This window comes from Pleurodeles waltl, chromosome 9 (assembly GCF_031143425.1).
Source record: "Pleurodeles waltl isolate 20211129_DDA chromosome 9, aPleWal1.hap1.20221129, whole genome shotgun sequence".
In the NCBI taxonomy this organism is placed as follows: Eukaryota; Metazoa; Chordata; class Amphibia; order Caudata; family Salamandridae; genus Pleurodeles; species Pleurodeles waltl.
The window spans coordinates 113,205,955-113,233,171 of NC_090448.1; the positions used below are offsets into that span (position 1 = coordinate 113,205,955).

At 40.6% G+C, this 27,217-nt stretch overlaps 1 protein-coding gene across 6 annotated transcripts in view; it reads right to left on the reverse strand.

Annotated features, from left to right (window-relative positions):
* CHL1 (cell adhesion molecule L1 like) overlaps window positions 1-27,217 on the reverse strand; it is a 434,380-nt gene that overhangs the window by 39,961 nt on the left and 367,202 nt on the right. For 4 of the 6 annotated variants that reach the window (XM_069206369.1, XM_069206366.1, XM_069206368.1 and 1 more), the window contains 2 exons: window positions 18,757-18,936; window positions 2,238-2,399 (listed from right to left, as the gene is read on the reverse strand). In XM_069206369.1, the coding sequence (XP_069062470.1) occupies window positions 2,238-2,399; window positions 18,757-18,936 (342 nt within the window). The remainder of the gene's footprint in view (window positions 1-2,237; window positions 2,400-18,756; window positions 18,937-27,217) is intronic. The other 2 variants (XM_069206371.1, XM_069206370.1) reach the window with 1 other exon arrangement.

A 27,217-nucleotide genomic window follows, 5' to 3' on the forward strand; every position in this document is an offset into this window, starting at 1 on the left:
ACTACTTCTCTGGTCTATGGTGTTAAAACAATGAAAAGGGAGGGCAAACATGGAGTATGTCAATCTCCCATGCTAAAGCAAGCTGAAGAAAGGCAGGTGTAAAGGAAGGAAATTGCAAAGACAGACATAATTGTGAGTAACAAAGCCCATATTACTACCTCTAATTTAAAAGGCATGCTGGGAGTGAGAGAGCTTGATGAAATGTGAGCTACAATTTCTAACCAGGTAGGCAGGATCAGAACCACAGTTCTTAGAAAGAGGACTTGCAATATTAAACCATGATAGGGGAAAGAAAAAGAAGGTGCAGGGGAATGGACCCAACTATCTGAAACACGAAACACATATGGGAAATGAAAGAACTATTTTCTTCAACGATGGTGGTATGAGAGAGGGTCCCTTGGAAGGGAATCTTCCACTTTATGCAACAAAACAGGATTTTCAAAATCAGAATTGCATTTAAGGGAAACATATAGAAAGGGCTTCAGTCACCCTAATTAAATTTAATCTGGAATAAGTGAATTTAAATTCTAATATAATCTGGACATTTATATTGTTTTGTATGTATTACACCAGAGACAGTTGTGGTGCAGCCTTTTACTGTTATCACTTTTTAATGTAGTTAATACCACTATTAACCCCACAATCAGTAGACTGTTTACATGCCTATATCAAGACTAGTCAAAAAGGTCTCTACACTGCACGGGCAGTGAAAAAACATTGGACATTGTCACACACCAGTGTGTTGTAAAAATAATTTTTGTGATCACAGTAGTGAAAATATGATACACTTACCAAGCTAAACATGATTACTTATGTTATGTTGACTATTCTTTAAAGCACAAATCACACTGCACTGGTATACTCTAAAGAAGTGAAAGCACACTGAGATTACTCAACAGGACAATACTTCAAGATATTTTTTTATCCTGTTAGGCAATGTGATGTGTTTCTGGTAAAAAGAGAGCTTTTAGATTTCTTTGAAAAACTAGGTTGGCCTCCTTCCACTCTGAAAAGATGAAAAAGGCACCCTAAACAATTCTACTTCTTTAATCTAGGCAACACAGGTGTATTTATTCATGGCTTTGCAGCACACAGAACTGGAGCATCTAAGCGAGACCTTCATGGTAGGTGGGTATGTCTAGTAGATAAAGGGTTCTGACCTCATCGTGTGTCTGATTCCACAGGTGGTCCACTGACTACCTCAGTATCATTTGAAAAACTCAAGATACAGTTTTGAGTGGATGGAATCGACACTGGAAACTCTATTGAGAAGTTCATCAAAATGAGTCACCTTTTCAGATGCTTCCATGGCGTCTCTAGAGAAATCTTCTCTATTGTGAAGCACATGTTTAGTCTGTACTAGTTGTTTCACAGATCTGGTCTTTGTTCTGACACACGTTATTCGTTACCCTCAACCACTCAGTCATAAGTCTTTTTCGACTCAACTGCATGAAGGAAAGTGAGTGTTTGGTTCCAATACTGATGCAATTTATGGCCTGTTATTACAGGTACAGTAAACTAAATTTATAAATGTATATGTCTACACCATTTCAGTATGATTTTTTTTTTCTCTAAATTTCACCTCTGTGAATGCAAGGAGATTTAAGTATAAGGTATATTTGGTTTAAACCAACACAACTGTACAAGACCTCAACAAATGTCAAAAGTGTGTTTGGTTTGTGTCAAAGCAATTTTAAAGCAAGGGCAAAGTGAGCATTTCCCGGTGCCCCCACCTCCCAAGTGCCACCCTGGGAAAGTAAACATCTCTCTCAAGCTCACCTCAGTCTATTTCGATATTTCAACCTCTACTTCCTTCTGCCTACCTCTACTTCTGACTCTGGCTCTTTATGCCCAGTGTGATTGTTGTGGCCCTCTGAAAGATATATTTCAACTGTTTTCTGTGTGAACTCTACATTTGAAGGTTTTTGTTGCCATTATGTGGGCTCTATTTATCATAAAACCTATAATAAAATTCAATTTACCAAAAAGGGACCCAAAAATAATTCTGACCTGAGGCGCTAAAAATTCTAAAGATGACAATGATTTGTGAAACATGATGTTCTTTTCTGTTTCAAAACAACAAGATCTCCCTTAATACATTGGTAAACACGTCAATGAGCCTCCCTACATTATGAACCTCTCCCAAATCCATCCTATTGCAGGTGGTTTGTTAAAAAAAGTAATGAAAAAGATGGGTTTTGAATAATGTGATGAGTCTAAAATGTCAACTTTCTCACCTCTTCCCCTTGTCTCAATTACATCTTCAAAAATGCTACCATTATCAACCCAGTTCTTTGTCACTAGATGGATTGTATAATCTGATCCCGGCTCCTGTACCTCAACGGGGCGAAACGTGTGTGCTGCGTTTCCGGCTTCGGAAACCCTCCAGATCTCTTTGCCTATGAGATGTATAGAAGCAGAGCACAAGCATTTACTGCAATCTTTCCACACAAAATTTCCAATCAGCAAAAAGCAAAGCAGCGACAGACAAGGTGTGTATTAGAAATCCATGCTGCATTTTCTTGAGAGGGGAGAAGGAGGTGGGTTATTGAGCTTTCATATCATCTAAACATATTTAAAACATATATAATAAAGAAAAGCTATTACAAAAACATATGACATAACATAACATGTGAACATCACATAGTTAATGGAAGCATAAACATTTCTCTCCTTTTAAGCTTGTAAACATTTTTTTTTTGTTTACCCTCATGAAACCCTTGCAGGTATTAAATAAAACACTGGTAGTTTATTACTTAAACATTATATAATATAAAGAAATGCAAGTTTAAAAATACATTTTAAAATCATTCTTAATAAATACACAGATTTGGGCAAAATAATTATTGCAATATTAGTATCAAGCAGTACATGAATTCCTCTAGTCACAGTATCTGACATTTCCCTAAGTCTAACATCAACAAAATAATAATCATTAAGCTTAAAAGAGTTTCCAAAAAAACACCTTTACAGTTTGAATTTCATTTGGTAAAAAAGACGCCCTGAGGAAAACAACGGCAGCCTTAATTTCATTTTGCATGTTAAAAATCTGAATTTGTAGATCAGAGGATCACTGCTGACCCATATATTAGATTCTCCTGGATCACTCCCAACACAGAATTTTTCAAAGTGTGATCATGGTCAGTATTGCTTTCACATATGATATTATTGACACTGAGGAAAACAATTGCAGTCTTAAGTTCATTATTTCAGAGTAAAATTTTTAATTTGTAGATCAGAGGATCACTGCTGAAACTCATATTACATTGTCCAGGCTCACTGCCAATACAGTATTTTAGAAAGTGGGGTCAGGGTCAGTATTGCTTTAAACTATGATATTATTGGCATTAAAATCACTGCTGATTGTTTATATGAGACACAAGCATCACTGTAAATATAATATAGTAAAGAATCTTAATAATAAACCGGACTTCAGAGTTCTTCAAGTCACTGCCAAACACAATATGTCCAATTTTGTCACTGCACTCCGATGAGGTCACTGTTAGATATGACACAGACTTCAGGATCACTGTCAAACATAAAATGCTAGACTATCTCATTGCCACAGAAAATTACCTGCAGCTGCCAAACCAATGACTAACTAATTGTAGACTGTCAGGGACTGGTCTAGTGGGAGCTCCCATCATGCGCTGGGACCAGTAATCCGGCAAGCCGAAGGCAAGATGGCGGGCGGCCCGAGCGGAGCGCTGGAGCTGGGGTCTTGCGCTGCCGCTCGTACAAACTAAAGCACTTTACCTGCAGCCTTCTTCGAGTGGGAGGTGCACCTGGCTCGGGCAGAATCGAGTATGCAGCGCTCCCCAAGTTACGCACTGCATCAGAGATGGCTCATGTGGCAGCAATGACAGTAGCAGGCGCTGGAGAGAATTTCTCTTGGTACGAGCACACTGTGGGCAAGTTGCTATTCAAAGCAAGCACTTTTGATCAATGGCATGACATCATATGGATTCTGTTTTTTCCAGCCCTGGTCAGGGGTAGCTTTTCTGCCACAATAGGGGCTAAGGTCTACAGCCCCTCCTTTTTTTTGCTCCTCTTCAATTCAAAACAGAGTACACGGCAATATTAAGCTACTTCAATGGGAGACTGGTGAGACTGCTGAGTCTGGAGACTGGAGAAGAGACCTCGACAAGGTATGAAAGTGGTGGGATCGGGGGCTATAAAAATCGCTCCCTCAACCATGGATTGCCGTTTAGAACCAAAGCTACTTACAAGTAGTATTACAAGCAGCAAGCTGCAAATATTTTCTGATAATCATAGAGAATTGGAGCAACACTGGGTTTAATCACCTCAAAGGGGCATAAGAGACACAGCAATTTAGGTGTTGGACGCTGGATTACCCTGGTGTGACTTTCCTTTTTCTGGCCTTTTGAGTGGACTCTAGAAGCTCTTATCACATCCTAGGCATTCCAGGTGAATTCCTGGAGGGGGTCCAAATTGGTTCTGCTCACATATTAGAATTAAAAGGATTACCAGAGACACAAGCTGTAGGATACGAACAATGGGGAAAATTGCAAAAGGACCTAAAGTTAAAACATCAACTAAGCTATTGGCTCCCGCTACCGGCAGTAGCTCAGAGGCTCCGCCTGCAGATAGGGGGCTCAGAATTTCTATTGCAGTGCAAGGCTAGCTGCAGCGGGCCTCCCTTTCGTCTGCTCCTTCAGTGCTGTCAGCAGTTCCGGGGCTAGCAGTGCCAGCTTCAGATGTGACATCAGCATCAAGGCAAACGCAAAGTGGAAGACCATTAAGATTATCGTTATTCCCCCCTCCATCAGCCTCTACATCAATTATGGCAGTCTCTGGCAGTGACCCCCCCTACTCTATTGGCGACTAGGTCTTAGCTTAAGGAACTGTCTACATACCTTTTGTTTTCAAATTCCATCAACATCAAAGTGCCTGGAAAAGAATCAGTGGCAGTTGCGCTTGAAGAAAAAGAGATCAGAAATGCAGACCGGGAGGAACCCATATCCACAGCCAGAACAGGGGTTGTAGATTGTGCTATAATTTCAAACAAGGTACAAGACTTTGGTAGGGAGGTCTCCCCCTTCGTCACAGCAGACTCATTAATATCAAACACCACCATAGAGTGAGAAGTTCGTTCTCTTCCTGGCACTCCATATTCTAGTCCTAATAATCACAGAACAATGGGAGATACTTTTTCAATGGAAGGCTGGATGAGGCAGATTCTAGAGGAACTACATGCTATAAAACTTACTCAAGAGGTGGCTCACAAGGAGACTAAAGAGCAGTTCACCCAACTGAACACCCATTTATCCAATCTTTCTACCAAATTAACGCAAGTAGAACAGAGAGTCTCGGATCTAGAGGATGCCAGTAAACAAATGGAATCAGCAATACCACAGCTCCAAACAGAATTAGAGGATCTCCAACTAAAGATGGATGAGACGGAAAATCGGTCTCGACGATTAAATCTGCGGTTCGTAGGAGTACCAGAAGGGACAGAAGCAATGTCCACAGTAACTAAGGTGGTTTCAGACCTCATTACTAACTGTATTCTTCCTGATCCAGTAAGAGCAGAGACTGACTTTTCAATAATGAGAGCACATAAAGTACCCTTCACGTGCTCTGCTACCGCAAAATACCCCCATTCTATATTAGTTAACTTTGGGAATTTCAGGATCAAAGAACAAATTCTATCACAAGCAATTCAGAAAGAAAAACTTTTTGAGTGTTTTCAGGTATGTCTGCTAATGCAGCTCATTGACGCAGAGAGCTTGTACACCTTATAGATGACTTTAAAGGGCTGGGAGCCGTGGCTGGAATCGTACAACTGTCCAAACTTAAAATATTGTATAAAGGTCAAGCACATGTATTTCAGCGTGAACAGGACGCTAACAATTTTTTTGTGTCATTAAAACAGTGTCAACATGATTAGAGTAGGGAACTGGAGCTGCAGTGGTAAGGGGAGGGTGGAGGAGCCAGAAGAGAAGAGCAAGAGGTATAAGTGAAAGGGGTGTGGGGAAGATTGGAGAAGTAATGGTACTTGTTGGAACGAGACACACCATTTGTTACTTACCCCTCTTCCCCACGTACCTCTCTGGAATATTTATGGAGTTGTCCCCTCTCCCCCCTTTTTTTTTTTTTTTTTCCTTTTCTGTCTGTCGTTCTTGCTGACTGGACCGGGTTATGCCCCATGAGTGCTGTGCCAGCGCACTCCAATTTGGGGATCGGAGGGTCGGGTCAGTATGGATGACGAGGGCAACAGGGGGGAGCACACGGGGGTTGAGGGAGGGAAGGGCCAGGGCGGGTAAGGCCCAGGATGTAGCTGGAGGGATGGGTGGCACAGAGAGGAGTTACAAAAAATGCAGGTGGTGATCAACAAATTTTACTATTTATTTGAAGAAAAGACACAAGTCAAAAGTTTAGGCAAAAGTTTAGTCAAATTAGTAGCACTAGTACAATGGGGGGTGGCAGCAAAGGGGTGGCACATTCAGATGGGATCTAAGTTAAGAGTAGCTTCCTGTAATCTAAATGGGGATAATAATAATGCAAAATTTCGAGCCGCACTTAACTGGCTGGAATCAGCACAGGCTCAAGTGGTTCTTTTACAAGAGACACATCTAAAGGATAACGTCAAGTTACCTAGACTCCGGGCATGCATTGCTCATTCCATTTGTGCATCAGCAGGTGCTAAGTATGGGGGTGGCAGTTTTGTTCTCTAGAAAATTCGTAGGGAGAATAAATAGTGTTGTGCGAGACGTGCAGACAAGATGGTTAATAGTCACTGCTATATTGGCAGGCAAAGAGGTCCACTTTGTAAGCTACTACGGCCCAATAGAGGATGATATAAAGCCAATGCAGACACTAAATATACGCATCTTTCCCTTCTCCAAGGCTATTTCATTATAGGAGGGGACTTTAATACTATACCAAACACTTTGTGGGATACATCACAGAAGAATAAAGTGCAGAATAAACCAAAAACCTCTCAACTGCTTGCAAAACTGATGCCAGAGTTAGCCTTAGTAGATGTGTGGCGAGCCGACCATCTCTATGCTAAAGAATTCACGTTATTCCAAAAGGTACAATACGGCATCAAGAATTGATTATATTCTAGTTTCATTCGCATTAAAATGGCAGCACATAGGAATACTCGCAAACTCTTTTCCAGATCACTCTGTCTCTCGTCGATTTAAATGATTTTAAGGAGCCTGGCAATCTGAAGCACCACTCACAATGGCACCTGGATAGATCTCTTTTGGCAGACGAAGACTAGGTAGCAAACCTAAAAGTATTAGTTACTAAATGTTTAGAGATAAATAAGGGATCCACCCCTCTTTTTTATATCTGGGGGGCCACCAAATCTTTCGTATGGGGGAGGCAATCTCCTTCAAGGCACATCTCGGTAAAATTGCCTGTGAAAAAGGTACTATACTGCAAAATGAGCTAAAAAAGGCACTAAAAAGAAATCAACTAATTTCTAGTCTGGAGATGGCATTAAGGCTGGCAAGGGCTCAGGCTAAATTAAGGGATTTGTTTTCTTTCAAGGGAGATACTAAATAGACATACTAGTTTCCAACAACAATATGAAGAAAGCGAGCATGCAGGTAGACTTCTTGCCTGGTCAATCAGAAAGCGATCTAGCATTAATTTAATAAAAGCTATTTTCGTCGAAGAGCAGGGCAGAACGGTCACACACCCCAAAGAGATCGCAAAAGCATTTATTTCCCATTATTGTAAATTATATACAAAGAAGACACAGGTAAATAATGTGCAAATTAAACAATACTTGGATACAGTAACTTTACCAAGGTTAGACGTAGTGGCACAGAACATATTATTATCCACAATTACTCTTCAAGAATTTATTAAGATAATAAGGGGCGCTCCTAATGGTAAAGCTCCAGGAGGAGATGGCCTTCCGGCAGAAATTTATAAAATTTTAGAAGATCAGATCGCCATAATATTAGTAGACCTATTCAATGCAATGCTAGTAGGAGTGGAAGTTCCTTCCGAATTTTGAAGAGCAATAGTAGTTAACTTTATCAAAAAAGACAAACCACCGGAATATCCCGGCTCATAACACACAATTAGCTTGCTAAACCAGGACTATAAATTATTCACCAAGATTCTGGCAGTTCGCACAGCTCATGTGGGGCAAGTACTAGTACATGAGGACCAGCGCGGATTCATGCTGGGTAGGTTATTGTCCACTAATACCAGCTTTTTGGTACAGGCAATAGATTATTTATGGCATAGTTCTCATCCGGCGGAAATCATAATGCTCGATGCCAAAAAAGCATTCGATCTAGTCCAATGCCAAGTGCTCCTTTCAGTGCTCGCAAAATTTGGCTTCTCCACGAAGTTCATTCAGACAATATAGACACTAGATACAGGGGCCCAAACCAAAGTTTCAGTCAACACTCAAAGAGCAGGGTCAATACAAATCTCACGTGGCACGTGACAGGGTTGTCCCCTATCTCCAGTTTTGTTTGCACTCTTGAGGAAGCCTTTGGCGGCAGTGATGCAACAAGATCTACATATTCAGGCACCACTGTCTTTGGCCACAAAAGTGAAGCTATTTGCTGCTGATATGATCTTATAACTTCTCGCAGATCAGCATAATATCAACAGATTTTTGCAAAGATCAAGGCCTTTTTAGAGCTAGGGTGGTATAAAATCAACAACTCAAAATCAGAGGCTTTGTTGTATAATGCAGAGACATCGGTCCTGCCGAGAGACATCCGGGTGGTCTCTTCATCTTCTCACCCAATTAGATATTTAGGTATATATGTGTCCAGGAGCTCGGCAGATCTGCTTCAGTTGAATGACATGAATGTTCTTAAAAAGATTCAAGGTTTATTTCTTAAGTGGCAGGAAACTACTATGACCATTTTAGGAAGGACCGCACTGGTCAAAATGATGATCCTGCCCCTATTACTATTTGTTTTCTCAAGTGTAATTGTGAGAGTACCTAAAAAGTGTTTTGACAAGCTAGACTTACTAATCAGACAATTCATATGGAATCCTAAGAAACCCTGGCTCCAGTTGGCAAAGTTAACTTTGACGGTGGAAGATGGGAGATTATCTCTTCCCAATATTACAATTTATTATGAAGCAGCTTTATTGGATTGGGCGTCCAGAGCAGTACAAAAACCAAAACTTAATTTCTATCGCAATCAGATACTGGCAAAAACAGATAATCATCTCTCACGCTTTCTGAAATTCCCTCGCCTACCAAAAGGGGTTAGATATAATTTACAGGTTGTGATTCAGTTTGCTATATTACAGATACAGGCTAAGTACCAAATTGATAAGACATTTTCGGCATTATGAGGAAGGGACATCTGGATGTTAGGTGTAGAAATAAGTCAAAGAAACATACAGCAATGGTTAATAGTCACTGCTATATTGGCAGGCAAAGAGGTCCACTTTGTAAGCTACTACGGCCCAATAGAGGATGATATAAAGCCAATGCAGACACTAAATATACGCATCTTTTATAGCGTTGGGCTTTAAGACATTAGCAGATTTTTATCTAGTGGATCATTTTAAAACATGGGCGCAGTGTGTAGTGGGTGCAAGTGATATTTCAGAAAATTTTAAATGTTCATATTGTTAAGTTCAGCATTCCTTACACTCAATGAGACAACCATCAAATGACGCTAACGGAGCCATTGCTCAGGCTTTTTGCGACAACCAATTAGGTATCGGTAAATGGTATAAATTATTTCAGGATGCGGGTCAATCAGAGCAACCTCTCAACTCTTGGTTCGAATAGTCAACATGACGGGATGTAAGGTAGAGGTATGACACTGGAGAAAGCACAACATGGTGTTGCATAAAGCACTAAGAGGGGCAAATTCTAAAAGGATCGCTTTATTCTCTAAATGGTTGCTTTATTATACCCCCGCCAGGATAAGAGAAATGCATCCAGAGACTTCAGGTCTCTGTCCATGTTGTCAAACATTTCAGAGGGATTGGGTACATATGTGCTTTTCTGGCAAATTACTGGGAGCAGATCTTTCAGAGGTTGAGTACTTTGATAGCCTATGATATAGCCCCTAGCCCACTGGTGGCACTTTGGGGCATCACGCAAGTCACAAATCTTCCTATTTCATCCAGACGAATGTTATTTGTGGGTACTGTAATAGCCTCATCACTTATTCTTCAGGCGTGGAAATCACCAGTTCCTCTGACATACGCACTATGGGAGGCGAAAATGGAGTCTACCAGGGTCAAAGAAAGGTTGTATGCCCAATGGATAGGAGCAATGCAAAGATATCCAGGATATGGGCAAAGATGACGAATTTGGTGTTAGACCAGGTGGGGGGGCGGAAGCTGAGTGTGAAGTTTTAAGAAGTTTATATATGGACATTGTGTTCCAATGAATATGTCTAGCATCAATGTATAAGGTTATGACGTAAGTTGGATGAATATATGTAATTGTCTTTGATGCCAACAATGCTGTCACATCCAGTATATGGGTTCTGGGACTTACTGTCAAATTTGATATATTAGGCAATGGCATACTGAGGAAGACAACATCATGATCAAACCAAAAATATGAGACGTCAATAATCCTTTCAAGCTCAGTATCTGAATTCCAAGGAGAGCTGAGAAGTATGGGATTACTGATGAGTAAAATGACAAACTAAATATTTGAGTAACAAGGTTCACTATTAAATATGATAGTCTAGACCACAGACAATGGTAAAGTAAAATACTCTGGGTTATGGACTCAGTGCTGAAAAAACATATGGAACGTTGTCAAATACAAAATTCTAGACTACAAATTTATTTTCCAAACCACATATCTGAGCCTTCAACATTTTTACTGAACCCAAAATCTTAGCCACAAGAATCTCTGGTGAATGTCTTATTCAGGACTATGCAATCATCAACAAACTCCATATCTGATATCCCAAGCTGAATGTCCCGCACAATAGTATTGATGATGGCATCACTGCTGATTTTTGTGACTGAGACACTTTATTCTTTTTAATATGATGATCTAGATTTATTTTATCTAACTTCTGAATCCATACACAAGAACCCATACATTATACCTCAAGTCAACCAAGGTTTTCTAGACCCACAAGCTGTATATTGAGACAATGAAATGCTATTCTAAACTATGGGAACAGTGTGAAAACATGCTCATTCGGTAGGAAACATATGTATTCATCCGCCTATTACTATATTGATAGTTATGGTGGGAAAAAGTATCTGAAATGCCCTCCAGATAAGTGTCCATCTAATACAATAGAAAAGAGTATATTAATCTATGTTACTGGAGTAAGGATTGGCCCATTCCTCCTCCTCACAAAATTTTACAGGAGTGCAACACAGGTTCAGAAGGCGCCTTTCAAAAACAGGGAAAAATACATACTGAAGAACGGGGTCAGAAGTCATCAACTGTAATAACATACAGCATTTTGCACAACTGATGAAATCATCATCCTGATAAGTATTTGTATAAAATACTTTTACACCACAAATGTGGGGAGGGGGAAAACTGCAGCACTTCCTAGAAAACATTAGAGAATACTGCAAAGAAAGATACAAGAACCTTGTAATCCACATCTAGCATATCATAGCTCAATTTCACCAAAAATAGTCAGTGTATCCAACTGCCTGCTAAAGCTGGCTGCTCATTGTGATGGTAGCCTAGCACCTTCTTCTTGGGTTTGGGAGCTGGGGTGATGGAGGAGAAGACAGACCACTTGATTCCTGAACTTGTCTTTTTCATTTCTAGCTGCCTATAATGTTAAACAATTAAATTATTTTGGTTTTGAAATGATATTGTTAGTTCAATGTCAAAATAATGTAATTGCCCTGCCTCAGATATCTCCTGTGAATGATTGATGCAGTACTTATGTGTGGACAGGTGTGACTGGTTTACTCCAAAGCTGGGCTTGAGTACATTTGAGTCTGTTGTAGGGGCTGTAGTAACTTTGAAGAGTAGTTGTCAATAGCAATGTATTGTTCTTTTGTAGGTGCATGTTTGTATTAAAGAGATGGAGATACAGGTCTTCAGCAGATGGTCTATGAATAGCTTTTTAGATCATGAACAGTACTAATGTAGTATTACTTTATACAACAAAAATGTGGTCCAACAATAAACCTAGAGAGGTTTTTGAAATCACAAAGACGTTTGCTTGTCCCACCGCACTTGCTCAGCCCTGAAGGCCTCTCTGAATCTATATTCTCAATTTTCAACTTTCTTTCAGAACAAGATTCTGGGTATTATTGATACTTTAAATGTAGCTGAGACAACAACACTGTTGACTCATAAGGGACAGGGGGTCAGAATCTACCTGTAGTCAGTAAAGGTACTGACTTCAATATGTTAGGGGGTCAGCTCTCAACAGTTTCAGTGTTACACTCTTGCTCTCAGACTGAGTTTACTACCATTTCAATGGAAGATTCTGAAAAAGCTCTTAAACATTGTAAGTCAGATCCACCAACTATCCTTACCTTCCTCAGATTTTTGTCACTAACACCAAGGCCATCAATCCCACTGTGAATTCTCTTCTAAATAATTGTTTGTGTAAGGCCATTCTTCCTAATTGCTCAAAGAAGGACAAGCTGATTCTGCTGTTAAACAAACCTTTGGCATATAAATCCATTAAAGCCAACTACCGGCTGATTTGTATGTTGCCAGCATTTTCAAAGACCCTTGAAAAATGTCAAACTTTCTAGGTATCTATTCATTGCAATTGGGCTTTTGCCCTGGATGCAGCAGTGAGTTCACACTGGCAGAAGTCTCTGACACTATCAGACTAGCTGTAGAGGGCAGGAAGAAAGCTGCCCTATCGTTATTGGATCGTCTGTGGTATTTGACATGGTTTACCACCCTATCCTGATGCAAAGCTTGTGGGACATCGGGATAAGTGGGACTGCACTAGCTTGGGTAGGCTCCTTCTTGTTAAGCAGATGTCAATCTGTTTGGATGACACCATTTGCTTCTGAATCCAAACCCCATCAATGTAAAGTTCCCCAGGGCTCTGCCTTGAGTCCTACGTTGTTTCATGTTTATATGTCATCCTTGGTCACTCTGGTGAAATCCACTAGAGTACAGGTCACATCTTACACTGACAACACACAGCTTTTCTTATCCTGAGAACATCTCTAGCATCCAAAATAGATTTGAAGAATGTTTTTCAGCAGTATTCTATATTGAAACACTAGCAAAACAGAAGCATTTGTCTTTTGAATCCACTTCCTCTCATGGGTGATGAAGCGTGGCTTAGCTCTGCTCCATCTTTACTGACTCCTTTCACAGTGGTTTGGAATCTCAGAGTGAAGTTTGACAACAATCTGTCCTCAGATGAAAAGTGTAGTTGAAACCAGTTTTGGTTTTCTTCCATTTCTGAGGAAATTTCTGTTCCTGCTCCATGTCACAAGATGTCAGTCCATGCACTTATAACAACTTGTCAGAACTACGCCAATGCTCCGGTTAGTGCAGAATGCTACAGCCAGGCTCCTGCTTAACATCCCAAGGATCATCTCAGTACATGTCTATCTCAAGGACTGCCTGCCTATTCGGGAGAGAGTGAAGTTCAAGGGGCTGGTGTTAGCACATGGAGCATTCTATGGCCTAGGTCCCAGCTATCTAACCAAGAGACTCCCACATTATCACCAGTGGTTCCCAACCTTTTGACATCTGTGGACCCCCCATTTTATCATTACTGGAGCCCGGGGACCCTAACTGAATCCTTATTGGAATCCGGGGACCCCCACACTGAGTCATTACTGAAAGTTGGGGACCTAATCTGTTAATATTATTTTTTTTTCTAAGCAGTCGCTGACCCCCTGAGGAGGCTTTGCAGACCCCCAGGGGTCCCCGGACCACAGGTTGGGAACCACTGATCTGGAACTTTACATTCTGCAGATGCATGGCTGGCGGCGGTGCCTAAGAATAAGAGGAAGAGATGGGGAACCACTTTATCTGTGTGGCTGCCGTGGGCTGGAACACCCTTCCCTTGCACTTTCGTGCTACTAAGGTGCTGCTTCATTAAAGCACAGCTTGAAACTTGCCTATTTGACGGTGCGTTTTAATTCTTGTTCCCCACAAAAGAGATCAGTGGTCGATAAACCTATAGAGCCAGGACACTCTATAAAAAATAAGAGCCTTTGTATGGTTTACAAGAAAAGGCCTACCTTAATGCAATCAGGCAGAAAGATTAGCACCATGGCTTCTCTATGCAATTTGTTTTATTTGTTCACCATGCTTAATTAAGTAGCTCTTCTAGTACTTGCATTGGCACACATTGGCTGGCTCTGGTATTGCAGCATTCTCAGAGAGATTGGTGTGCATGTTGCATTAGAAACGTTATTTCTACACTGACACATTTACCAATGAGATCCACAGAGAAGGGACCCATTTGCAATTGGCATTTTGTCAAAAGTGAGAACTGCATGCAACACAAAACTCCAAATCTTGAGCTGGCTTGCAGGGGTGTAGCCTCTTGGGGGGGGGGGAAGGGCGGATGTTACACCCTCTTAAATAAATGTATTTTGGGATAAATAGTGAGGTGCAGGTCCATTCAATCTGGTATGGTGAGGTGTCTGTCAGATTTCACCAGGGATTACACACAGAAAAAAACGCACACACCCTCTCTCCCTCTCTCTGTTTGGAAAGACTTTAAAAATGTTAGTTATTTCACTAAACAACGCATTTCCACTCACTTAGTATAACTACTAACACATTCCTCTCCTGTTTCACTGCCCATTAAGCACCTCTCAGGCGCCCTGCTTGTTGTAAAATATATTTTAACATAATTTGCCAGCGTTATTGTTGGGAAATCTGAAGCTAACACCCACTCAGTCATTTTGACCAAGCTACGCCCTTGCGGGTATGAGCTTGAAACTTAGCTGAATAAGGTTGTAGGAACATGCTTATGCCATGATGGTTTCAAATTCCAGAAATTACATGTGCTAACTAATTCACCAAAAGCCACTACATAAAATGTACATTATTTTCTTGCTGTTCGAGTTCACATATTGACTGAGTCCTTGATGCAAAGGTCCGAGCCTTGTGACTCTAGAAAATTCTATACAATGTATCAGTATGGTGACAAATATTTCCTGTAAAATATGAAATTCATCATCATAATGAAAGTGTTTAAACCATTTGGAAGAGCTTTAATATCTGTGAGGACTGCTAGGGTTATTCAGCATGGTGGACCAAACTATGCAGAAAGATGATCTAAATTATGCAGCAAAAATTAAAATTATGAAACACATTCCCTGGCAAAACTATTTTCATCCATTATATCTAGAAGACTGCAAGTTTATTTATGGAGAATTGACGTAGGTCAGCACCGCAAATCTTCTTGCGGCGTTGCCCTTAGCCAATGGGAAAGGGCGGAAATGCACCTCATTTATGCAGTACTGTACATAACTGTCATTTTCCCCTGCTCTGGCACACAATTGGCTGCCTAGCGCCAACGCAGGCACCCTTGCACCATGGCGGAAGGACATCTGCATTGCATGCAGGACTGTTTTTGAGGTGTTTTCCTCGTTCTATATGTGCTGCAGGATGCAGGACAAATGGAAATAGGAAAAACTGAGGAGAAATATTTCTCCTCCTTATGCCTCCCTTGAGGAGGTGTAAGGTTCCTGTGCTTTTCAAACTTTGCCTGATTAAGTAAATCTGGGGCAGCGTCAAAATCCATGGGTAATAACGTGGGAAAATCCACTGCAACGCTAGGGATTACCTCCCTGGTGCAGATTAAGGCAACACACCAAGTTGCGCTGCTTTGTCTTACTCCATACCTATGAGGCCATTCAAAGCCACGCGAAAGGGCTTTGTGTGGCCTCGTAAATATGGTTGAGAGGTTTGCGCCACCTGGTGCAAGCCTCTCAAAAAACGCCCCTACATTTTTTGTGAAATCTGTATATTTTTAAAGTTATTTCGCAAATGCACAAAATTGATGGTTATATGGCACACACCGAATGCACAGCACCACAGAAGTCCATCGACCCTCACCATTGCCTATTGCTTTAACAAGAAATAGAAACAAAACCTTCACATACTAATTTGACTCAGTGCACACTGTTAGCTGCTCTTTGAAGAAATACTCAAACATAAACATGTAATATAAAAAATACATGTTGCTTAACGTAATTTTTTCCAATATTTCTGTCGCGGGATTCTTCGACCTCGTGATTAATGATATTGACCGAAGCCCCTGACGAGAATACCGGGCAGAAAAGATTATCTCTGACCTACAGAATAGCATGAATAGATCTGAAAATACAAATACAACCGTAATTATTCAATCGATTGTGCAGTTCAGTAGATTTGGGTTTGTCAAATATGAATTGCAGTAAACAAGATAATTGACTTTAGTTTGCTGCAGTACCCGAGATTAGCCACTGGAGGGTATCTGTGCATTCTCATTTTATCGAGACATTGATGAGGAAATGAGTTTATACAGATATTAGACGGTGGCAAAGGAGCTACGAAGAAAGGAACCCTCTTTAAAAGGGTGATTTCAAGGTAAAAATAATCAATGAAAAATCAAAATACTATGCCTCACACGAACGTTAATTTCAAAGACCAAGCACTGGTGAGAGTGGAGGATGTTACTGGGAAAATTAGGAAATAGTTTGTGAACAGGAGATCATTTAAATAGTCGAGGCCATTTACTTCCCGAACAGACGACTAACCAGACAGATGGACATGTGAGTCATCTAGTTCCTGCTACATTGCTGTTGTCGGTGTGTTGTTTTAAGCTGGTGGATCAGGTACCTTTGTATTGCAGTTGGATGATCATGTCGCTCTATTTGTTGACTTGGCTCCGCAGGAAGCTAGGTCGAGAAGTCAAGCCGTAATCAGGAGGCATTTTAAGTATGTAATCAGACCCATTAAGACGCAGTAATTACAAACAGTAATATTTTAACTTTTTTAGCGCCGCATTTGCGTCATTTTTTTTAGCAAAAGCAGCGCAAACTTACAAAATACAACTGTATTTTGTAAGTTTGCGCTGCTTTTGCCTCAAAAAGCGACGCAAATGCGGCGCTAAAAAAGTATAAATATGGGCCTAAATGTTTGGAAAAGGTTATATTTTGTTACAAAGACTATAACTGCACTCACATAGGGGGCCTCAATACCAGTTAGATCAAACAAACCTGAATGATTTAGCCTGTTCTTACTCCAAAACACCACACCAAAACATTTTATGTAGTGCGTCGCCGCAAATAAAACACATTGAAGACCTGTGTATATATTATCCCACGAGAGAAGTTTCAAGTACTCTGCTATTGTGTCACAGTTTCTTTATTGGCGCAGTGTTTCTTTGTGGCAAAGGTAGACAGAATGCTACAGATGTATAAAATCTGATACGATACTTTCCACTGTTTTTGAGAATCTGCAAAATGACTCAAAATTCCACCACAGAAGTGAAATGGGATGCCCATGACTGCATGTTTTTTTTGCCATGCCAATGTTTCTGCCTTTAACAGTAACATTTAATTATATCTTTTTTTAATTTGTGAGCGTTCTACGTTTAAATAATCAGTAAGAATATTGTGACATGAGAACCAAGAAAAACACTTACGGCAGCTTGATTTAGATAGAAACTGCATGGCCGAATTCTAGTTATTTAATATAAGTTATCGTTTTGAAAAGGTTACTTGGCTTCTGTAGCAGAAGAAGTAGAATGTGTGTACTGGGGAGTCAGGGCTTATTTTATATGTGATTTGCTTTCATGGACATCCTTCAACTATGATGTGACCTGCTCAGAAGAAGTTTCACTAACTACAATTAATGTATTCTGATGATGTGCTATGAAGGTCATTCTCATCTCTAAATACATATAGTGGAATATTTAAGCCCCTAGTGCCATTCCAATGCCACATTAGCATCATCTTTTTTACCCTTATGTGGCACTGGAAGGCCAAAAAACGCAGCGCCATATTTACAAAGTGGCGCAATGCATGCATTGCGCCACTTTGTAACCCTATGAGCTACATTCTGCCTGCGCCAGGCATAATGTATGCAAAGGGGACGTTCCCCATTAGGAGGGCCATAAAAATGGTGCAAGGAAATGTAAGAGATTTCATTGCGCCATTTTTTATGGCACTTTTAACGCCTGCTCAGAGCAGGCATTACAAGGAGGCTTCCATTGGTCACAATGGGACTGTGGGTACTTTGCAGGATTAGTGTCAGAATGTTTTACACTAATCCTGCAAAGCGCCGGACTACCGTAAAAAATTCAGATGCTAGTCCCCTAACTACTGCCATGGTGTGCCATATTTTAAATACGCACACACATGGTGGTGTTAAGGGGTGCTAAGTGGCACAAGAATATTTTTTCTTAAATGTGCCCCATAGTGTCCCGGATTTCACAAAATTACATAAACTGCTTGCTGAAGTATTTATCATTGTGAATAAGCGACTTATACAAAATGTACTGAACATCAAGTCTGTATTTAGCAAGATTCTAAAATAACCACTAAGATAAGGGAGTTAGGAACAAGTAGTCAGCTGCATCTGCATCCTCTTTTCAACAAGTGGTAAACAAATCCACTGCTTTTTGTAAATGTGTAGCCTAAAAATATATTAAATATCCTACTTCAAACATTTCTTAAAGCATTATTAAAGTTCTGGATGTGTGCAACCAGAACTGTGTGGCAATAGAGGCTTCAAAGTCAAAAACATGAGGAACAGAACATGTTACTCTGAAAAGAATTTCATCATTCTGTACAATTAGTTGCTGCATTTTGAGCTGCTGTTCTGCAATATAATATCGTGAAGGATTAACTTACTTGCTTGTGGCACTGTCAGGCCTTCCTCTGTGGTTGCTCTGCCACAGCCTGTCGCGGTGCAGGCCTGCAGGTAGAACTTGTATTTGGTGCTGGGATCGAGATTCAGGATCCTCCAGCTCACCAGCGAAGAGTTTGTGATGTTGATGCTGTTCAGTACCCCAATCTCTTCGGTGTCATTAACTGGGAAAAGAAAATTCAGACGCTTGGTCATACTCATACGGCCACCAGCAAAAGGGTCAAGAAATAACAGGAGTAAAAGTCGAGGTGCTAATCCTCTGGAATATCTCTAGTGCCTAACAAAACAGAGCTTTAAAATCAATCTGGAGTCAACAGGATAGTTTTGAGTTCCTGGTTGATTTCTAGGGAAACAGTAAGTGCCCTACAGAAGCCCATATTTTCCCTGTGACGAGAACAGAAAGGAGTGTTAGACTGAATGATTCTACAATGAATTAAAGATTATAGTACATAGAGAACTGTACAAGTGGCATAAACATGAGCCATGTGTCAAAATCTGTCATAAAGAACATGCTAAATATCTTTAGTAAAATTGTTTTAGGTGGATACTCTATCTTACCACAGATTGCTCACTTAGAATATTTCAGGCGCCAGACTGCATCTGCAAGGTTTCACAACAATCATCCTGCATGCTGCTCAGTGGTACCTTGCGGCTACATGTTGACATCACTGTGTCATAGAAAAGATGGAGCAGAGCTCCATGTAAGCACCATCCCTGCACAGCAGTTTCTTTCTTGACCTCTTCTGCACCTTCAGACCGGGAGCAGAAAATAATTGTAGGTATCAGTGTGCAGATGTCTGATTTTAGACCTTTTTTGGTGATAAAAAAGACCACTTCACAGAATCGGGAAATGGGGGGGGCAGGGAGGAATTTGAGGTTAGATAGAGCTTTACCAAAGGTAAATAATTTGCTCTTCTGATGGATATTTCTAACTGCTGATTTCTCACCTTTGGTATAGATGCCACAGAAATACCTCCTAAGGTGGAAGATCTCTGGAGTGGGTTCATATCAAAGAGTCCTGCAGGACCAAACATGTGAAATATCTTTCCTGTCAGACCTGGCTGTCACGACAGTAGTGCTTTGTGAATGTGTGCAGTTACACCCATATCGTGGCCTGACAGATGTCACGGACAGGCACTTAGGGTGCTGACACAACTGTGGCAGCCTTGGCCCTGGTCGAATGAGTCCTGGCATGCTTTTTGGCAAATGACTTGTAGATCATAATGCAAAGGACTATCCACCTTGACAAAGGTCTTTTCTGAAGCACCTTAAATGTCTTTGCACCTTAGACCCCCCACAAAAATATGTTCTTCCAGCCAATGGTCTTTAGTAAGATCAATGTGAAAAATTAAAGGCTCTATTTTGGTCCACTGGATGGAGTATCTCCTCTTTCGAGAGCTGAGAAAAGGGCTTAAAAGTTTGGGAGTGTGATGGATTGCCCAATGTGAACAACTGTTGGCAACAAGTCTGCCCCGGTCTTAAACAACACTTTATCTAGGTAAAGGTGGTGTAGGGCGGTTGCACTGAAATATCCTGAAGCTCACTGAAGTGGCAAGCTTAAGAGATCGCGAAGGAAGACAATCATCAGATTCAAAAGACAAAATGAGCAGCTGGGCATAGGCTCCTAGGAAGCACACAAGAGAAGCGTCAGGATCAAATTAGGATCTCACTGTGGCATCACAGACCATTACAGAGGGAACGTATAAGTCATATCTTTAATAAACCTCATCACAATAAGAGATTTAAATAAGGATGGTTCATCTGATGAACACAAAAGGCCCAAAAGGCAAAGAAATAATGCGTAATTATGCCCCCGTAAGGCCTTGCTCAGCCATATGCAAAACAATTAGTGCATAATCGGTCTGAGCTACAGACTTCACACCAGGCTACAAATTTGTCCCATAAAATGGACTTTGTGGAGGGATGTCAAACAGCGAGGATAAAATCTACATTCTCAGGATCAAGTAGATGCCCTGGTGCCCCAGCCAACTCCAGAGGAGTACAGCCTCTTAGCAGAAGACCCAAGACCCAACTCCTCTCTGCTTATTGAAAGATCACATGGCAGTGGTTGTACATGAGAATCTGTGCCAGCCTCCCCTTGATAGTAGGAAGGCATTCAACCCAATGTGAAAGGCCTGCAACTCAAACACATTCATGTGGATTTGGGTTACTGCTGGACACTAGAGTCCTTTGACCTCTACCTTCCCCACATGACCTCCTCAAACTAGCAGCAACACATCCATCACCTCCATCAACTCTCGGTGGGGTATGGAGAGGGTTCTGCTGTGGGTCCAATTGTGGTCGAGCGACCACCAAGCACACCTTCTGCAGTTCCGTCCCAAACCTAGATGGAATCTGACATGTTCCCCTGGTGCTGGGCCCACTGAGACTTCAAATTCCATCGTAGAAACTGCATATGCTACCTGCCGCAGTTGATGAGAAAGATGCAAGAGGCTAATTGGTCGAAAAGCTTCAGAAGCACTCTCACTGAGACCCAGGAATGAGACAGAAATATCGGGAACATAGCCTGAATGTCCTGGACTTGTTGTGCAGAGGGAAGGTCTGGAACTGCACCATATCCAAGATGAGGGGAAACCTCTGCGAAGGAGCAACTTCAACTTGTTGATTGTGAACCCCAAATATTTCAGGAAGTTTGCAGTCCTCTGGATCTACTACTGACTGTTTCAATCCTGCTTTCATCAGCCAGTCATCATGGCAGAAAAATACTGGTACTCCAAAGGTTTGCTGCAACCACCTCCATTAATTTTGTGGACACCCAAAGGGCACTGGTGATGACAAAGGGGAGACCAGTAAATTGAAAATGTTCTTGTCCATTCGTGAACCGCAAGAGTGGGATTACAGGATGGGCACATGAAAGTACACACCCTACAGGTATAAGGCTACCGTCCAGTTGCTTAGACCTAGGGCAGACCGAACCATGGCCAGTGTCTGCCTGATCCCTGTCCCCAGCCACAAAAAGGCAGGGAGGACTGCAATAGGAGAGGAATGGTCTAGCGTTGCCTCTACATCAGACCTCTGGAGTAGCTCAGAAGGACCAAAACTGATGAGAAAACTGTTGAAAGGCCCAAAGAATGCACAATGGCCTGGCTTTAATTCGAGAGCATTAGGTCGCAATCAGGATTTTAACCAAAAAAGTGGGATGCATAAAAAGGCATATCCATAAGAGATAACTGCACATAACCTGAAATGCTTGTGGATCTTATCAATGTCAGTAGTGTCAATGCTAGCCCAAATTATGTATTTAGCTGTGCCCTGCCCATATTCAATAGTTTGTGCCAGGGAGTCCCTAAACTCTCCAGGGACCGCTGGCAAGATCTAGCTGAGCATGGCCAGAGGGCATGTGCATACTGTCCAGGGGACAAGCTAGTCTGTTCGAAAAAAAAACAAAAAAAAAAACATTAATTTCTCAAGATCCTCAGTGTACTTCAACTCACTATCTGGGTGGGGAGTTGGGTTGGAATCATAGGAAACTAATTAGGATTTACCTTGCTGTGGGAGCCTGGACCACCAGAGTCTCTGGAGTAGGGCAGCGAGTCAAAAAATCAGGGTCATCTAGAGGCAGTCTGTGGCACCTGGTAACCTGCCTGTTCACCAGCAGGCAAGAGCAATGTTTGGATGTAGGCAGGAGGAGGGTGTGTACATTGTGTGGCACTTCTCAACTTCTAGGTGGAATGAAGTCATGGTGGAGACACACATACTCACCTAGTGGCACATGGGATAAAGCACTTCAAATATGGTTGGATGTCACAGTTATTAGGTCAATAACATCAACCTACACACAATGACTCCACTGTACTGACTACCAACGTAGCATCATGATAAGCCTATACAGGGAAGAATAGATTTACTACTCTTAAACCTACTTCTACTTACCTTGAGAGTATGTTGGTGGTCAATATAGTACAGTCAATATAAAGCAGGCCAGTATTTAAACTTTGGAATGGAAATTGAACTCTGTAAATAGTTAAAGTTAAGGAAGACTTTGATGGCATTTGCTAATTTATTTTTAGTTTTTTTATTTTATTAATTTAGATTCTCCACCAAAAACTATAGCTGGAGCCAAGGCTAATCAGTCTTATACTTTGAGCCTAGGTGATGTTACTAGTTGCAGAAGTGTTCATGTTTTCAGGAAAATCATAGGCAAAGCCGCACATTGCACTGCGGAAACATCACATTTCTGTGTAGGTGTGGTTTCAAGAAATCACCCAAGCGTATGCTTCTTGTTCAACCTATGTCAGTGGCTCTCAGATCCTGAGGCTGATGTTGGTGTGTATCAAGTCATCATTAGGGGTGGGCAAAGAATTCCATTCTGCTGGCATAGTTTGCAGAGTTTTTTCCACTCTGAAAGTAGTGCGGAGTTATGAAAAACTCAGTGAATTAACACGGAGTGGAGTGTTTTCTCTTGCTCACGCTTGCCAACGTTAAGTGGCGAGTGAGAGAAATCAGTAAATTAGCGAACGCAGGGGGGATTTCTGAACACGAGCGGTAAGAAAGCTGCTGCACGCATTGAGGAAGCTGCCGCTCGAACAGAAAATCTAACTGGAATGGCAGAGAGAAGTTAGCACCCTCTGGCATGATGCCCTTCACACTGATTTACAGAAAACCCAAAATCCACCACTCATGAAACTCTGCATAGCGCACAGAGTTTTTTGGCACATCCCGGAGTTCCACATAGCAGAATTCCACGAATTATGCCCAGGCCTAGTCATCTTTTTTGCACCAGAGCACAGTGGCCGCTCAATACTTAATTATGTGTTTATTTGGCACATTACAATGCATGATATTGAACAGAACTACAGATAAAGGTTTTACAAAATAAACTCCAGGACAACTTTAGCAGTAAACAGAAATAAAACTCTAAGATCTGTATACCTATTAAATACAATGCTAAATAAATACCATTGTTGTGTGTTGCACCATTTACTCTGTATAGTAAATACCTTCCATTCCCATTTTTTTGGGGAAAATGAGGAACTGAATTCTGAATGTGTGTCCCATCAAATGCCACATATAGTGAAACGTACTGTATTTTTTACATTGGTACATTTCAGCAGGTTTGACTTGTCACCATTTTAAAGTGTTTACTGTTAATCTAGGAATTCCATTTCCTATGCATAGCATAGAGTAGGATGACGTACAGGGGAGTGTTGTAGAGTGAACGGTGTAGAGTGGAGTAAAGTACAGTGTAGTGGCATAAACTGAACTAGCATAGAGTGGTGTGACATAGACTGGAGTGGAGAAGTGTGAAGTGGTGTACACTAATGTGGCATAGGTGGAATAGCATACACTGAAGGTGGGTAGACTGCAGTGGAGTAGAGTACAATAGCATAGAGTGGAGTGGCATACATTCGGAGTAGTGTAGATTAGTGTGGTATAGAGTGAGGTTAGGTACAGTGTAGTGGTGTACAGTGGAATAGCATAGACTAGAGTGGTGTAGATTGGTGTACCGTTTAGTGGTGTGCAATTAAGTGGTGTTGAATGGAATACCATAAAACATAGTTTTGCAGACTGGCATGGGGTACAGTGTAGTGGGGTAGACTGTAGTGCCATACAGTGTAGTAACATTCAGTGGAATGGCATAGAGTGGGGTGTTGAAGAGTGGAGTAGCATACAGTGGAATAGCATAGAGTGTGGTGGCGTTGAGCGGAGTGGCATAGAGTGGAGTGGAATACAGTGGAGTAGTGTACAGTGGAGTGGAGTAAAGTGGAATACAATTGAGCATTACTGGTGTACAGTGTAGTAATGTAGAATGAGTGGCATATGGTGGAAGAGTACAGTGGAATTGCATCAAGTGTAGTACAGTAGAGTGGACTGCCATAGAATAGACTGGTGTAGATTGTAGGGCTGTAGAATGGATTGATGTATAGTGTAATAGCATACAGTGGATTGTTGTAGAGTCGATTGGCGTATAGGGGAATGGCATATATTGCAGTGGCATATAATGCAGTAGCATAAAAAGGAATAGCGTACAGTGCATTGGTATATACTGAAGTGGGGCTACAGAGGAGTGGCAAAGAGTGGGATAGCGTAGAATGTAGTGTTATAGAGAGAAGCTATGAACAGTGGAATAGTGTAGAGTGGAGTAGTGTAGAGTGGAAGTGCGTACAGTGTCTTGGTTATACTGGAGTGTCACAAAATGGAGTGGCATAGAGTGCAATAGCATACAGTGAAGTGGTGCAGGCTGGAGTGGCATAAAGTAAAGTGGGGTAGAGTGGAGTGGTGTTCAGTGGATTAGTGTAGAATGGAGTTGCGTATAGTGGAGTGATGTAGAGTGGGGTAGTATAAAAATATAACAGTGTAGAGCGGAGTGGCGTAGAGTGGAGTAGTGCACAGTGGAATGTTGTATTTGAAACAGACGTAGCAAAAAAGTGTGGTAACGGATGTAGATGTAACATGACAGGAAACTAGATTATTTGGTGTAAATTGTAACTTTCGGTAGTATGTGTGAATAGTGCAAGTAGTTTTAAATTAATAATTCCTAAAATACTCATTTATATATTGTACTGCAGTATAACCAGGTTGGATTTGCAGTATACCTTCGTACATGCACATGATAAGGCTGTATGTTTCTAGCAAATTGCTGTGTTTTCCAAAGATAAAAGGCAGCCATGTTGTTTTCAGCACATTTGTCTGCGTTCTGCATTTTGCTGTGTTCTGGGTTAGGGTCTTACATCCAGGTAACTAGTAGGTTTTATTGATGTTACCTCTCTATTACCACTTTATTAAAGTTGTAATAGGTAGAGAAATATATTTATAATTGTCTATACATTTTCATAGCAAAAAGGAAGTAGTGCTGTAAATTGCAGGTATGATCAGAGTACTGTGTAGAATTTTTAATGAAGATTTAAATATGTTAGAAATGGAAAACAGACTGTAGTATGCAATATTAAGAAAACAAAGAGTACTATACTGTATTTTAAATGATTTAACAAATTGTTTTTATTTATTTTTGGTGCTGTGGCACACCTGAGGCAGGACTGTGGTACTCCATACATTATTTTTTTTAATATATAGAAACATATACATAGCTTTTGCTACTCATTCCCAATTTAATAAAGGGGTAATGTGTAGAGAAAAAATATCAAACCTAATGCTTATCTACAACTAAGGGAAAAATGCAGAATGCAGGCAAAGTGTATCTAAAAACACCATGACTGCCTTAAACGTTTGTAAATATATATATATATATATATATATATATATATATATATATATATATATATATATATATATATATATATATATATATATCAAGGGCACCTCTCACCTCTATATGACCACAGGACAGGGCACAGAGGGTATATTCCAAACAAACGGTGATGTGGAACTAATTTACTTCAGGAAATCACACCTAAACTTTAGGAGAATCTAAAAGTAGATTAGAAATGCAGTTCTGTCCAACTGAATTGCGTAAAGTAAAGTGAATCTAGGTTTCTGTTACAATTGTATTACAGCAATCCATGCGCACTACAATATAATAGACAGCAATATAAGTGACTAATGTGCAGGCATAATGCTGATATAGTGATCATATTGACAACATATAGAATTCAAAACATTGTACAAAGACGAATGGTTGTGAGATAATTGGCAATGCAAAATCAGGGGAGAAGAGGGTACAGCTAAATTATCAATCCCTTCACTCTTTGCATCATCTATCATATTGTAGAAGGAAGAGTAGGTCTGCAACATTTTGCAGAGATTAGTTGAATGGGTGCAAAGTGAATAAAGGTGAAAAATCAAAGTCTAAGGAATTCCTTTCTCTGGTATGTGCATGTATGATGCTGCCTTCCATATGAGATAGATTACCAAGAATGCATATAGGTGCATACAATCAATGAAGTTCCATCCACACTGTTACTGTTAGAGGAGGTGTTTTAATAAAAATATTAATGAATAATTCATGTATTCTGAGTAATGGATTTGTGTATAAAATGTAATAATCTAGAAAAAAATAATGCACACATTTAAACGTATGACCATGTGAGTGGCAGCCAATGTTCACGAAGTGTACTTATTAATGGCTTATTAATATGAAATATTGAGCTTTTGTTTGATAAATGTAGTAATAAGTCATATTAATAGTTATGCATTATGTATTGGCTTTATTAAGGCCTTAACTTAGCGAAGGTCTTGGCCTAGTTGCACGGCCTCATGCCAAGCTGTATTTCTTAGGTGTTTAATAAAATGTTTGCTTATAGAATTAAATTGTGATGTTCCACTGTGCTGACTAAATGTGCTTGTAGCTAAAAGTCTTTTTCATGAGAACTGCTTGCTAATAGATGCTGTTCTTGCGACTGCAACATTGTAAATGTAATTTTTAAGACTGACTTTCTCAGGAGAGAACAATGACCATACTGACTGGAGTATAAGCTGCAACAATCTTGTTACCTGATGAGCCGGATGATGAGAACAGGACAAGAG